A 13,884-nucleotide genomic window follows, 5' to 3' on the forward strand; every position below is an offset into this window, starting at 1 on the left:
TAATAATACCTAGGATATGGAGGTCACTACCCTTGTTACCCACCGTCAGTAGATCCTTGCTTTTTGGAAGTTAGAATATCAAACAGATACACATTACACGCACACACACACACACACACACACACACACACACACACACACACACACACACACACACACACACACACACACACGCGCGCGCGCGCACACTTCTGCACAGGGGCCGATGGCATGCACGCGTACCACCTGGTACGGTGCGACATGCCCGAGGCCGTGTACGAGAAGGACGCCACGGGCCACTATTCCATCCGCATCCCCTTTGACAGATGCGCTGCACAGAATGGTGTGTTGGGGTTGGTTGTGCCCAGGCGTGAGTTGTTGGTTGGTTGTTGGTTGTGGGTTGGTCGTTATGACTGCGTTTTGCCTCATCGCAGTTGTCGTTGGCACGTGCTGTTGTTCTCACTGCTCCTCACACGCTGTCGTTGCCTGCAGGCACGCATGTGTTCTACATTGAGCTGCTGTGCTTCTCGTCGTGCCCGGGCGGGCTGAACCGGCGCCCCTTTGAGGTCACTGTCTCCCTCGAGCACAGCAGCCGCATCCTTGGCTGCGACAGCATCGACACGCGCGTGTGCGCGTGCCCCGGTCGTGATCGTGGCGCTGCCGAGAAGCGGCTCAGGGGCGACATTGGCAAGAAGCGCGGCAGGAAAAAGGTGCGTGTGTGTGTGTGTGCGTGTGTGCGTGTTGTGTGTATTTGTGTGTGTGTGTGTTGTGTGTTGTGTGTGTTGTGTGTGTGTGTGCGTTTGTGGGCACAGCTTTATGGCCATTTGGAGTTGTGTTTGTTCGTGATTGCACCACCAACAACAACGCCACACCACACAACGCCACACAATACAACGCCACACAATACAACGCCACACAATACAACGCCACACAATACAACCCCTCAGAAGAAGCCGCCGACAGAGCCGACAGTGTCGATGCAGGACGACAACAAGATCCACACGCTGCTGGTGCAAGGGCGCACCCACTACGCCATCCTGCACCACCTTGTGGAAGGGCTGGACGCCACTGTGGCGTCGTCGTCGTCGCCGCCACCATCGTCGTCGTCGTCGGCGGCGGCGGCCGTGTTGTCATCGAGCGCTGCGCGGAACCAGGCGCCCTCAGCCGTACACACGCACGCACCCGGACACGGACACACACATGCAGCAGCAACAGCAACAGCTGGTGGCGATCAGGGCGGTCGGGGTGAGAAGCGCACCGCGCACGACCACCATGACCACATCACACATGCACTGGGTGCCATTGATCCGCATCCACACAAGCGCAGCAAACGCAGGGTGCGTGTATGCTCTGTCTGGTTTTGTGGTGTGTGTGTGTGTGTGTGTGTATGTTGTGTGCATGCTTGTGATCGTGTTTTGGCATCCTTTCACCCTCTGCTCCCTCCCGTTGATTTTGCATGTTGGCGTGTTTTTCGTGTGTAGGATAAGCCGCTGAGTGAGGCGAGCTTCCCTGCAGGCAACGACGCCGAAGAAACTCCCGGTGGCGACACAGGTGCGAAGTTGCTGTGCTGGTTGTCCGTGTGTAAGTATGTGCTATGATCTACAGCAACAAACAGTTTAAGCAAAACAACAACCAACGAACAAATGAAACAAAATGGTCACTCACTCACTCACTCACTCACTCACTCACTCACTCACTCACTCACTCACTCACTCACTCACTCACTAACACACTCTCCACACTCAAACTCACTCAAACACTCACACACCCTCTCTACACTCAAACTCACTCACACACTCACTCACTCACTCAAACACACCTTTCGGGACCCCGTCAGAGCCGGAGAGCGAGGCCGATGATGATAACGACGAAGAAGAAGACGAGCAGCAGCAGCTCACCCCGAGGCAGCAGGTCAAGTACGCATTTCTCAACGTAAGATGGACCACACAAGCAAACAAGCAAGCGCGCACGGGGGCTGCATGAAGGGAGCGTGCTCTTCATGCTCGTATTTCTGCCGTATTGTTGCTTTGTCGTGCATGTTTTGTGCTCCCACACACACCCACACACACCCACACACACACATATGCAGTTGCGACTGCAAGAGGCGGTGCGGGCGTGGCTGAGCGCGCTGCGGCTGGAGGCGTATGCGGACATGTTCATGTCCAAAGGGTACGACGATTTGGACGTGGTGTGCGACCTGACACAGGATGACTTGGACTGCCTTGGCATTTCGCGGCCGGGCCACCGCAAGAAGCTCCTCCTCGCCGCACAGAAGCTCAAGTCCCTCCTCCACCAGGTTTGGGCGCTGATGTGTGTGTGTGTGTGTGTGTGTGTGTGTGTGTGACTGTGTGTGTGTATGTGTGTGTGTGTATGATAACACCTGCCGTCCCCACCCTCGGCCACGCCCTCGCCCTCACCACATCACGTACCCATCACGGACACGCACGACATGCAAACTGAAAGGCACGTGCTGTGGAAGCTGTACCCGACCGACGACTGCACAAGACCCTGTCCATCTCGCGAACGACATACCGCCAGGCCCTCCCCTCTGCGGACTAGCACCCATAACCCCCCCCCCCCTTCATTGCTCGTGCGCTGTCACTTGACATGACATGGCATGGCGCATGGCATGGCCTCGTTCAGCTTGCTCATTGCGGCATCCACGCCCAGTAAACGCTCCTCCAATCAAGCAAGTCAGCGAACAATGAAGGAGCCCACAGCACACGTGCATCATTTCACATCACACACACATGCACACGGACACACACACACACACACACACACACACACACACACACGGACACGCTGCAGCACCATGAGCTGCTGAATGTTCAACGAGGCACCGATGTGTTTGCATTTGCACTCTCACGGCGGGCTGTGCGTGTGCATGACGCTGTAATCAGTGGGAAAGGAAGACAAACACAAGACGCATAGATCTGCGGACATGAACAACATTGTAACATAAGGGAGGGAGGGAGGAAGGAAGGAACTGAGGAACTTGTCAACTCATTTCGTACACACCTGCTTTGCGCAGTGGTACATGCAGAAAAATGGCGCAGCCGCAAGGATGCACGGGCAGCAGACTGCAAACAGTACCCAGTCCTGTTTTGTCTTGGAATCACCGCCGCGAATGCGCTGCAGTTCGCGCTCCGCCTTGCGTGTGCTGGGGTGGTCTGGCCCGAGGATGGCTGTGCGAACGTCGAGCGCGTGTTGGATGCAAGCGCAGGCCCGCTCCTTGTTGCCACGCTCGTCGTGCAGCAGGCCGAGAGTGAAGTACGACGTGGCTGTGGTCGGGTGCTTCTCGCCCAACGTCTCCACCCGGATGGCGAGCGCCTTCTCGTAGTAGCGGATGGCCTTGTCGTACTCGCCCTTGCTGGCGTAGACAAAGCCGAGATTGATGCAAGTGTTTGCTGTGCTTGGGTGCTTCTCGCCCAACGCCTCCACCTCGATGGCGAGCGCCTGTTGCATGTAAGCGCAGGCCCGCTCGTTGCCACCCGTTTGGTTGTGCACCCGGCCAATGTTGACGAGCGTTACCGCTGTTGCCGGGTGCTTCTCACCCAATGTCTCGACCTGGATGGCGAGGGCCTTCTCGTAACATGCAATCGCCCTGTCGTAGTCGCCCTTGCTGTAGCATGCTTCACCAAGGTTGTTGCACGACGTGGCTGTACTCGGGTGCTTCTTACCCAGCGCCTCTACCTTGATGGCAAGGGCCTTCTCGTAGAAGTGGATGGCCTTGTCGAAGTCGCCTTTGCTGCGATAGGCGATGCCAAGGCCCAGGTACGAATCCGCTATGCTCGGGTGCTTCTCACCCAATGTCTCGACCTGGATGCCGAGGGCCTTCTCGAAACATGCAATCGCCCTGTCGTGCTCGCCTTTGCTGTCGTATGCATTGCCAAGGCCGAGGTACGACGTGGCTGTACTCGGGTGCTTCTCACCCAGCGTCTCCACGAAGACGGTGAGGGCCTTCTCATACAGCTCAATGGCCCTGTCGTAGTCGCCCTTGCTGTGGTACGCGATGCCGAGGTTGTGGTACAACCCCGCCACGTTCTCTCCCTTCTCCCCTTCGGTTCGCAGGAAAATCGGCAGGGCTGCCTTGAAGCACGTGATTGCGCCATCGTGCTCGCCATACTCCTTCAGCACCAGCCCAACGTTGAGACACAACCCCGCGAAGGCCTCTGTCTCATCTTCACCCTGTGCTCGCATGGCCTCCACCGCAGCTACCGCCTTCTCCAGGCACCACGCGCGCAGCTGGTCCTTCACAGCCTGGTTGAGAGCCGCAAAGCCAACCCCGTGCTGGATGGCCTCGAAGATCATGTCCTTGTCGCGCGGGTTGAAGGCCTCTGCCCGCTCTGCCTGCACGCGCACCAGCGTGTCGGTCACTGCCTCAAAGTCGCCGCGGATGGCCTCTTCCAGCGCCTTCTCCTCGCTGTTGGGCAGGCGGATGGTGACCTCTGTGCCCTCGTTGCTGATGCCGCAGAAGATTTCCCACAGGCACCACGCGCGCGTCAGTGGAACGGGGTCACGCCACGGCATCAACACCAACAGCACGCGCCCAATGTTGGCAATCGACTCCTTGAACGTCGTGCTCCACCTGTTGTGTGGTGGGGGGGGGAAGAGGAGAGGAGAGGGCGTGTGAGAGGAGAGTGCGTGTGAGGGCGTGTGCAAGAAACATTGCACTACCAAACCACACACAGCTGCACACACACACACGCACGCACACACACACACACACACACACACACATACACACACACACACACACGCACACACACACACACACATACACACATACACACACACACACACACATAGACGTACCACTCTTGTGGGAGGTTGGCGGTGACATTGGCGTTTTGGTTGTTCATGAAGAGGTCAAACCAGAAGAACACGGGCTGGCCGTCTTCCTTGCTTGCTCTTTGCTCCTCTGCAAACTCCAGCAGCACGTTGAGCACGTCTGCGATCTTGTATCGCCACGCGTGCGACACAAACACAGTGGCCTTGTTCACGTGTTCATGTGATGACTGCTTGCGCAAGAGGTCGACGTAGGCGCAGTTGTCCTGGCGTGTGCGTGGCACCACGAGCTGCTTGCAGGCATCCTCCGTGGTCATTTCGGTGTAAGTGTCGGGGAACTCCTTCGTCAGGTCTGCGAGGAAGGTCTTGACCGCCTCCACAGACACGCCGTCCGTCAGGCGGTGCTCATCATTGCCGTCGGCCATGGTTCTGCTCCTTCTGCTCTTCTGCTGGCTTGCTCTCCACGTCAGGACACAAGTCAGTGGACGCAAGCAGCGTGAAATGGTTTCAGGTGCTTGGAAGGCGCGGAGAATTGCGTGAGATTTCCACAAGTTTTCCCCAAACACAAACAAGCCAGAACACTGCAACAAACAATGAGCGCTGTGCCTGTCATCAAGCTGCACTCTGGTGCATCCTTTCCTCAGGTGCGCTGGTGGGTGACACCACAGCCCTTCCTCACTGCACGAGAGGAATGCGACATGTGACGACGCACTGCAGCACCACACTTTCTCTGACCACGCCATCCATCCTGTCGTTGTCGTGTTGTTGTCGTGTACTGTATAATTTATCGACGGCAATCATGTGCAGGTTGGGCTAGGCACCTGGAAGGCCGAGAAGGGCAAGGTTGGCGCTGCTGTCAAATATGCTGTGACCGAGTGCGGATACAGGCACCTCGACTGCGCCAGCAACTACCTCAACGAAGGTCGATCTTGCTGTGACTGCTTGTGTGTGTGTATATGTGCGTGAATGTGTGTATGTGTGTGCGTGTGTGTATGTGTGTACATGTGTGTGTATGTGTGTGCGTGTATGTGTGTACATGTGTGTGTATGTGCGTGTGTGTTGTGCGACACTCCCGACGCAACTCTGTTTCTATTCCTTTCTTCTGCGACACTGACCCCCCTTTCATACAGTCATTCGTACTCATGACCCCCCTCCCCACTGGTGTGTCCCCGCTTCACATGCCCCGCTGGGTCACCCGCAACACAGATGAGATTGGGGATGCGCTGGCGGAGCTGTTTGAGAGTGGCGCGGTGAAGCGCGAAGACCTGTGGATCACCGGCAAACTGAACAACCCGTACCACCACAAGGAACACGTCATGCCACACCTCAAGAAGACGCTGCTCGACCTCCGCCTCGACCATCTCGGTGAGTTTGCTTGCTTGCTTGTTTGTGTGTGTGTTTGTTTGTGTGTGTCCACGTACGCGCGTGCGTACGTGTATGCCTGTGCGTGTCCACGTACGCGCGCACGTCCGTGTATGCCTGCGCGTGTGTGTCCGTGTGTTCTCCCCTCTCACCCGCTGGTCACCTCGTGCCCCGCTCGTGCCTACCTGTGCCTCCCACTCATTGCACCTCCCACACGGCCTTCCTGCCCCAATTCCACCTTCCCCACCCTCACCACCTGCTCGCCCAAGACCTGTGGCTGATGCACTGGCCCGTGGCGTTCAAGTACGTGCCCTATGACGGCACGAAGCGCGGCTTCCACGAGACGTATGACCCAGACGGCCTGAGCGAGCTGCAGGAGGTGACACAGGCGGCCAACCCGGGCGCAGCAAAGGTCGACCACAGCGTCTCCATCCGCGAGACGTGGGAGGCGATGGAGGCGTGCGTGGAGGCAGGCCTCGTCAAGCATATTGGGCTGAGCAACGTCCCTGCCATCATTGTCCACGACATCATGACATACGCCAAGATCAAGCCCGCCGTGATCCAGAACGAGATGCACCCGTACTGCCAGCAGCCCGCGCTGTGCGAGTACGCCAGGCGCCTCGGCATTGCCATGACCGCGTATTCGCCACTGGGCACAGGCTCCAACCACAGCTGGACGGGCGGCGATGTTCTCCTGCAGGACCCCGTCCTCGCCGCCATTGCTGCCAAGCACGGCAAGACCCCCGCCCAGGTGCGTGATGTGTGTGTGTGTGTGTGTGTGTGTGTGTGTGTGTGTGTGTGTGTGTGTGCGCGCGCGCGCGCGTTTGCACCACTTTGCGTTGTTTCTCATCCACCACCACCAACCACAAACGCGACCACCACCTCCCCTTCTGTGCAGGTGTGCATTCGCTGGGCGGTGCAGCGCGGGACCGTCGTCATTCCAAAGTCCACGCACGACCACCGCATCCGCCAGGTGTGTGTGTGTGTGTGTGTGTGTGTGTGTGTGTGTGTGTGTGTGTTTGCCCAATGTGCTGCACTCCTCGACGGCTTATCGCGTTGTGCCTGTGCTGTGTAAGCCCCTTCCCCTTGCATCTCCTCGCCCGGCCTCACTTCCAACAACAACACGCAACTGCGCTGTGACCAGAACATCGAGTCTGTGGGTTTTGAGTTGGATGAGGAGGACATGCAGAAGATTGCGGCTCTTGACCGCAACTTCCACTACCTGCGTCCAAACGACTGGTACGGCATTCCCCTCTTCTGCCCATGAACACACAAGAGCACGAGCACACACACACACACACACACACACACACACACACACACACACACACACACACACACACACACACACACACACACACACACACGCACACATTCTGCCGCTGTTGTCCTCCTCTTCGTGTGTGTCTCTGTTACCGCGTGGTGCCGCTGTTTGCTGGTCCACGCCTTCCGTCACACCGCTGCTCTTCGATGCTGTTGTGCTTCCGCCACGATGCTTCATTCATTGTGCCGTGATGCTTGATCTAACGACAACTGCGTCCGAATCACAAATCAAGTTGTGGCAAAGCAATACACATCCATGAAATGCACGCATTAGCATGCTCCGTGTGGCCAGTCTGTAGCAACAACAGACACTCACACAAACACACACACAGATACGTACGCACACAGGGACACACAGACACAAACACACACACACAGACAGACAGACACACAGACACAGACACACACACACACAGACAGACACACACACAGACACACACACACACACACACACATTGTGCTATCTGGTTGCAACGATGGCAAAGCAGCGTGGGCTGATGTGCTGATCAAAGAGGGGAACGAGAGCAACTGTTGCTGTGGGCACAGATTCGGCAATGAACTGGCATCTGTCCACGACAATCACGTCCTCAATCAACGCCTCAAGCAGCGGCTGCAGCGGCGGAGACGTGACAAATGCATGCGCGCGCGCGTGTGTGTGCGTGAGGGCGAAACAATTGCAAGCTTAGAGGTGAGATGGGAGCAAGGGAAACAAGGAAAGCGTGATACAAGTGGGTACACACAATAGTCCTGGCACAAAGCACCCCCACCCACACACCTGCAGGGCGAGGAAAACGGCAATTCGCGAGCGGATGTGTGCGACGCTTTCGTACGTGTGCACAAGCTGGATGGGTTTGTTGTCAGCAACCATTCACAAGGGTGTGAGGCGAGGTTTCATGATGTCACACAGCTTGAAGCATAGAATGCCATGATGCGGACGCACATATTTTCAAACACAGATAGACAGACAGACAGACAGACAGACAGACAGACAGACAGACAGACAGACAGACAGACACACACACACACACACACAGACACGCATTACAGACCTCGTCCAAGAGCGGAAGCAGCGACTCGTGCGCCCACTCGAACCGGTGGTGCAGGTCCGCTGCAAAGTCACACAGACACAGACACACACGTGCAGAGAACAGAGCCATCAAACATTCGAATACGCGCATGTACATACACACACACACAGACACACACAGACACACAGACACACACACACCTTGTGCGGTACGGAACGTGTGACCATCCTCTTCGGCGCACACGAGGCGGCTGCACGATGACACACATGGCGGCAGTATGCACGCACGCGTGTGGGGAGGACGTTAGTGCCATTACATCTATGCAAACGCGCACACACGCACGCACACACACACACACACACACACACGACGATGGCGAACACACCTTTTGCCGAGCACAGCGCGAAGATAATCGTCAAAGCTCCGACAATCACGTTTTCTGTCATGTGTATGTGTGTTTGTTTGGGTGGAGCGATGCTGCTGGTAAGAAGCAGTCGTCGACTGTGACAATGTACACACACACACAGACACACACAGACACACACACACACACGCACGCACACACACACACACACACATCACACACACACACACGCACGCACGCACACACACACACACACACACACACACACACACACACACACACACACACACACACACACACAAAGGCAGCAATACTGTGAGTTGAATACTGACAGGACGACGTGGACGGTGGGGTTCACAATGGTCCAGGTTGGGTGCTTCCGTTTTGTGTCCTCCATCACGTTGCGATAGAGTGTTGACGCAACATGCAAGGATGTTGCTCCAAACCGCCCACTGACGTCCTTGACAGCACCTGCCTTCTCTTCCTGCTCTCCACCCCTCTGCATTTCCTGCGGCTTGTGCCTTTTCACCTCCGCTTGCTGCCTGCGATGCTGTGCCGCCCGCCTGAGAGAGTACGACGGCAGCACGTGGAACCCGCGCAGTGCCAGCGTCCGCGTCAACGCCGCGCTCATGGGAAAGGAGTAGAACTGCGGTGCGCGGCTGCCGGCTCCGTCCACCGCTGTGTTCACTCGCAGCGCTCCTTGCTGTTGCTCCATTGCATCTGCGGCTTTGGCTGCGGTTGTGTCTGTTGATTCGCTTGACACATCATCCCCGCGCACGCGTGCCGTGGTTGGTGCTGCGGTAGTTGCACTTGCGTCCTGCGAGGTCGATGGCGCCACTGTTGGGGACGACGACGACGAAGCTGGTCCTATGTTCCTGCGCTTGATGTACCATGCCTTCTCTCGACCCGAGACGGGCGTGATTGCGTGGTAGCAGCAGCCAACAGATACCAGCCCGCGGCACCGCTCATCCTCCACAAAGGCACGCAGCAGGCAGGGCGTGAGGTCTCCGCACCCGTGCAGGCACGTCAGCACACACGCAGCTGCAGTGGTGGTTGTTGTGGTTGGCGTTGTTGTTGACCGTGATGAGGATAATGGTGCTACTGCGTCTCGTGTTGGGGTACCTTGTGGTGTGGTTTGTGGCACCTTTACAGGATCACGCGTTTGTGTGCAGCCATCATCATCACCACCACCACCACCACTACGATGTTCACCACCACCACGACGACCACCACCACAATCATCACCATGCTGTGGTTCAGCACGTGTGTCTGCGTGCAAAAGGGCGCCGCCGGATGCCAGCGCTGTCGAGATAGCGTCCAGGTTGGCGCGTGGCGTGTGAACAGAGAAGATGCCTTCCACAGCAAGCATACGCGTGAGTGGGGCCGGTGCCTGTGGCTGTACATGTGCTGACATTGGTGTTGTTTCATGGGCACTGTGGCTATTATGGCCAGCGGCGCTCCGCCCATTGTCCTTGCTATTGCGTGTTTGGCTGTTGCGTGTGTTGTTGTGATTGCGGTGACGGCGCCGGTGCTGGAGTTGAAACATGCGCGCCATCTTCTTGAGGGCGAGCTCGTGCACGCTCGTGTCGCCCTCGATGCCCACCACCACCAAGCCGGGGTTGGTGTTGAGCAGCACCTGGCCCAGGTATCCGCTGCCGGAGCCCACGTCAATGACAATCTCGGCGCGCGTGCGCGTGCAGATGTGCTGGAGCAGCGCCGCGTGCCTTGTGGTCTCGTGCTCCTTCTTTGGCGAGAAGCCCTTGACCTGGCGCAAGTATTGTGGGAATGCGCACGCTTCGATGGTGCTGCTTGGGGTTCTGTCAAGATGGAGGTCATGCACGCGTTGCAGGAAACTGAGCAGATACTGTGGCAAGCTGTGTGCGTGTTTCTGCCACACCTCGCGCCTCCACACAAACTCACTCAACCACGCATCTGCATCGAACACTGTCCTGCGTTGTTGCTGCGCGTGCTGTTGTTGCTGTGCGTGTTGTTGTGCGTGTTGTTGTTGTTGCTGTGCGTGTTGTTGCATTGACAGTGCATCACGTGCGTCGTCCCCCTCTTCCTCACCACCATCACCACCATCACCACCACCACAGCTGCTGTCTCGACTGGCGATGTCTGCGAGGGATTGAAGGGCGTCGATCCATGCTTGCGGCAAGCAGTCGTACACGCCGTCCTGCAGTGCGTTCACCATGTTGGTGCGGTGCATGTGCTGGAACTCCACCAGCACATCGCACGCAGCCTCAAGCCACCCATCCACATCCGCAGGCAGCACCATCTCTGCATGTGCGTTGTGTTTTGTTGTTGTTGTTGTTGTGGGTGGTGTCCGATTTTTTTGTGTGCTGCCTCATTATGTTAATTTTTTTTTTGGTTTCCCTTGTCGCACCCAACAACAACAACAACGCTGACCCCCGCTGTGCTTGCAGGCAGATTTGCGTGGCGTGGTTTGGTGGCAGTTGAGGTGGTGCTGGTGGGGAGCAGGTGGGGGTGCATTCAATCGTGCCTCTGCCAAGCAAGCAAGCGACTACAGCAACAATGAGGACGATAAAGGCAGCAAGAGCGCCGCGCTCGTGGCTGGTTGTTGCTGCGGTTGGCTTGTGCGTGCTCGCTGTGCTTGTGCCATCGTGCCACTGCCAAGACGATGCTTCCTCAACAACATCCTCATCGCCGTACGTGTCTGTGTGTGCGTGTGTGTGTGTGCGAGTGTTTGTGTTTGTGTGTGTGTGTGTGTGTGAATGCACATGCATGTATGCGTTGCTGTTGTTCAAGTTGTCGATGCTGTCGTTGCTGTTGTGGCTCCTTCTTCTTGCATGTGCACGCATGTTAATGTGCTCGTTCATGAACTCACACTTGTGGTTGCTGCTGTCACCGTTACTGTCGTTCAGGCAAATGCCGCTCATCACGCTCAGGCCAGACAACGTTATCACCATCACGCGTACGTTGGGTTGTGCGCTGCTGGGATTTGCTTGCGTAGACTGCGCCGAAATAATAATAAACAACAGTTTCCTCCTGTGACCCCACTGTGTTTTCTCTCATGCGTGTCTTGCGTCTTGGGTGTTCAGGCGAGGGCATGGGCACAACCTCGACTGCAAGTCCAGAAGGAAGCCAGGACGCCATCCCAAAGTCCACGCTGTACATAATATTGGGTCAGACACGCGTGTGCATGTGTCAATGTTTGTAAATTTGTGTGTGCCTGTGCTGTGTGCATGTGTGTGGATGTATGCATGCGCTTGCGTGAATGTACTTGCGTGAATGTGCGTGAATGTGTGAGATCCATGTCTCTATGTCTGTGTTTCCAGTGGCTCGTTTCAAAGAAGCCATTGGTAATGTGACAAGACTGTACAGGAAATGCGCCATCTCTGCTGCCATCACAGCGCCACATCACTGTGGGCACCCGCTTTGTCCTCACTACGCTGCTCACTACGCCTCTCCTGTGCCCTGTGTGGATTAGGCTCTGTCATTGGCGGCCTGCTATTCCTCGCCATCATCGCATGCATTGTCGTGTGCTGCCGTGTCGGTCGCAACGTCGACAACATCAATAACCTCGAGGTGTGTTTGCATGCGCGTGCGTGCGTGTGTGTGTGTGCGTGTGTGTGTGTGTGTGTGTGTGTGTGTGTGTGTGTGTGTGTGTGAGTGAGTTGAGTGAGTTGAGTGAGTGAGTGAGTGAGTGAGTGAGTGAGTGAGTGAGTGAGTGAGTGAGTGAGTGAGTGAGTGAGCAAGCGAGTGAGTGAGTGAGTGCAAACCTGTGTGCAAGCCTGTGTGCAAACCTGTGTGTCCAGTGCTCCTCCTTCTCTTCCTTCGCTTCGCATCAATGTGTTGTAAGATTAAACACTCAACTCATACCTGCTGTTCATCCCTACTCCCCCTGCATACACCATCCAACAGCTAAATCGAATGAGGACTGCAGTCACATCGGGCAAAGGGCGGCAGATGGCCGCGTACAACAACAACACCGCTTACAGCGACAACCCTTCCCGCAGCGAGCGCAGTGGTGCGGTGACATGACTTGTGTGCGAATTGGGTACTCGTTTCACATGAGTTTGCTCTCTCGTGCGCCCCCTTTCCATCGTTTGGATGGTTTTGTTGTCGCCCGCGTGATTGCCGCTGTCGCGTTGCTTCTGCAGTGACCCCGCATCCGCACGTACTCTCTCCTCATCCCCTCTCCCAACAACCCACGCTGATGGTTGTCTATCGTGTAGGGTCTGGGCACCGTCGCTTGCCAGCGCCGCCACCAAGCAGCGGCCCGCGCGCACCAGGCACAAAGGGCATCATGGCCTGGGCTGACGAGAGCGAGCAACAGGAGCAGCAGGGGTGCAAGCAGCAGGGGTGCAAGCAGCAGCAGCAACAACAACAGCAGCAACAACAGCAGGAGCAGGAAGGGGCGAAGCGTCATCCTGGTCATGGGTCGCAGTGCGAGGGAGGAACCAAAGGCGACGTGCCACAAAGCACACAAAAACCGTTGAGCACGCGTGGGCAACAGCTTGCAGCGGGACAAATACAACAGGACAGCGTGGCAGCGGGTGAGGGTGACGTTTGGGAGGGCCGACAGCAAAAGCCAGCGCAAGCAGGAGACGGTCTGGGCACCTCTGCACCTTCGCTGCAGGCAGATGATGCGGTACAGCGTCCTGCGGTACACCAGGAGCAGCACCCAGATCGGCAGCAGTCCCAGCAGTCCCCGCACTCCTCGCAACAGCGCCGGCCTCGTCGCTCCTTACCCAGTCCACCACAGAAGCAGAACAGTGCGCAAGCCAGCCAGCAGCAAAGGCAGCATTGAGATACATAGACGCTGATACGCTGATGGTGATGATGTGCAAAGGGGCGAGGTGAGGGAGAGCGTGATGTGATGCACTTTGATTACTGCTTGTGATTGTGACCGCCAATAAACGTATGCGTATGCTGTTTGTCGTGCAGTACACCAGAGTGTTCTGGTGTTAGCTGGACGAAGAAGATCCGAGAGGGAGGCCTGAAGACGAGGAGGGATCAATAATGTAACATGAGGCACAGCAAGAGAGATCTCAGACATCAGCAACAGATATC

The 13,884-nt window shown here is 56.7% G+C and overlaps 5 protein-coding genes across 5 annotated transcripts; 3 read left to right on the forward strand and 2 right to left on the reverse strand.

The window, feature by feature from the left end:
* Nucleotides 1-16: 16 nt before the first annotated feature.
* On the forward strand, nt 17-2,538 carry PTSG_07599 (uncharacterized protein; the record flags this gene model as incomplete). Its single annotated transcript, XM_004991340.1, has 8 exons — nt 17-44; nt 200-322; nt 472-689; nt 927-1,145; nt 1,461-1,530; nt 1,817-1,911; nt 2,069-2,275; nt 2,443-2,538. The coding sequence occupies 8 exons, from the start codon at nt 17-19 to the stop codon at nt 2,536-2,538; spliced, it is 1,056 nt and encodes a 351-aa protein (XP_004991397.1).
* A 411-nt stretch (nt 2,539-2,949) lies between these two features.
* On the reverse strand, nt 2,950-5,202 carry PTSG_07600 (tetratricopeptide TPR_2 repeat protein). Its single transcript, XM_004991341.1, has 2 exons — nt 4,798-5,202; nt 2,950-4,570 (listed from the first exon to the last, which is right to left on the reverse strand). Exons 1-2 carry the CDS (start codon nt 5,193-5,195, stop codon nt 2,986-2,988), a joined length of 1,983 nt encoding a protein of 660 aa, XP_004991398.1. The 5' UTR covers nt 5,196-5,202; the 3' UTR covers nt 2,950-2,985.
* Nucleotides 5,203-5,363: 161 nt separating this feature from the next.
* Nucleotides 5,364-7,399, forward strand: PTSG_07601 (aldo/keto reductase; the record flags this gene model as incomplete). The annotated part of the gene is made up of 7 exons (XM_004991342.1): nt 5,364-5,414; nt 5,578-5,692; nt 5,977-6,135; nt 6,402-6,439; nt 6,503-6,883; nt 7,031-7,105; nt 7,277-7,399. The coding sequence occupies 7 exons, from the start codon at nt 5,364-5,366 to the stop codon at nt 7,397-7,399; spliced, it is 942 nt and encodes a 313-aa protein (XP_004991399.1).
* A 501-nt stretch (nt 7,400-7,900) lies between these two features.
* PTSG_07602 (uncharacterized protein) lies at nt 7,901-11,193 on the reverse strand. Its single transcript, XM_004991343.1, has 6 exons — nt 9,180-11,193; nt 8,869-8,922; nt 8,684-8,733; nt 8,505-8,563; nt 8,231-8,296; nt 7,901-8,065 (listed from the first exon to the last, which is right to left on the reverse strand). Exons 1-6 carry the CDS (start codon nt 11,123-11,125, stop codon nt 7,916-7,918), a joined length of 2,325 nt encoding a protein of 774 aa, XP_004991400.1. The 5' UTR covers nt 11,126-11,193; the 3' UTR covers nt 7,901-7,915.
* A 1-nt stretch (nt 11,194) lies between these two features.
* PTSG_07603 (uncharacterized protein) lies at nt 11,195-13,746 on the forward strand. Its single transcript, XM_004991344.1, has 6 exons — nt 11,195-11,516; nt 11,733-11,782; nt 11,910-11,993; nt 12,299-12,396; nt 12,733-12,838; nt 13,047-13,746. The coding sequence occupies exons 1-6, from the start codon at nt 11,383-11,385 to the stop codon at nt 13,619-13,621; spliced, it is 1,047 nt and encodes a 348-aa protein (XP_004991401.1). The 5' UTR covers nt 11,195-11,382; the 3' UTR covers nt 13,622-13,746.
* Nucleotides 13,747-13,884: the final 138 nt, after the last annotated feature.

Source organism: Salpingoeca rosetta, assembly GCF_000188695.1.
Source record: "Salpingoeca rosetta unplaced genomic scaffold supercont1.20, whole genome shotgun sequence".
NCBI classification, from domain to species: domain Eukaryota; class Choanoflagellata; order Craspedida; family Salpingoecidae; genus Salpingoeca; species Salpingoeca rosetta.

Excerpts from the sequence above, each read along its gene's own strand:
- PTSG_07600 (XM_004991341.1), bottom strand. The coding sequence starts at position 5,195 with ATGGCCGACGGCAATGATGAGCACCGCCTGACGGACGGCGTGTCTGTG. Across the intron at positions 4,571-4,797 it reads GCCAACCTCCCACAAGAGTG|GTGGAGCACGACGTTCAAGG; the intron begins GTACGTCTATGT and ends ACCACACAACAG.
- PTSG_07602 (XM_004991343.1), bottom strand. The coding sequence starts at position 11,125 with ATGGTGCTGCCTGCGGATGTGGATGGGTGGCTTGAGGCTGCGTGCGAT. Across the intron at positions 8,734-8,868 it reads CGCGCTGTGCTCGGCAAAAG|CCGCCTCGTGTGCGCCGAAG; the intron begins GTGTGTTCGCCA and ends GTCATCGTGCAG. Across the intron at positions 8,066-8,230 it reads CCGTTTTCCTCGCCCTGCAG|CCGCTGCTTGAGGCGTTGAT; the intron begins GTGTGTGGGTGG and ends CCGCCGCTGCAG.
- PTSG_07603 (XM_004991344.1), top strand. The coding sequence starts at position 11,383 with ATGAGGACGATAAAGGCAGCAAGAGCGCCGCGCTCGTGGCTGGTTGTT. Across the intron at positions 11,994-12,298 it reads CACGCTGTACATAATATTGG|GCTCTGTCATTGGCGGCCTG; the intron begins GTCAGACACGCG and ends TGTGTGGATTAG. Across the intron at positions 12,397-12,732 it reads ACAACATCAATAACCTCGAG|CTAAATCGAATGAGGACTGC; the intron begins GTGTGTTTGCAT and ends ACCATCCAACAG.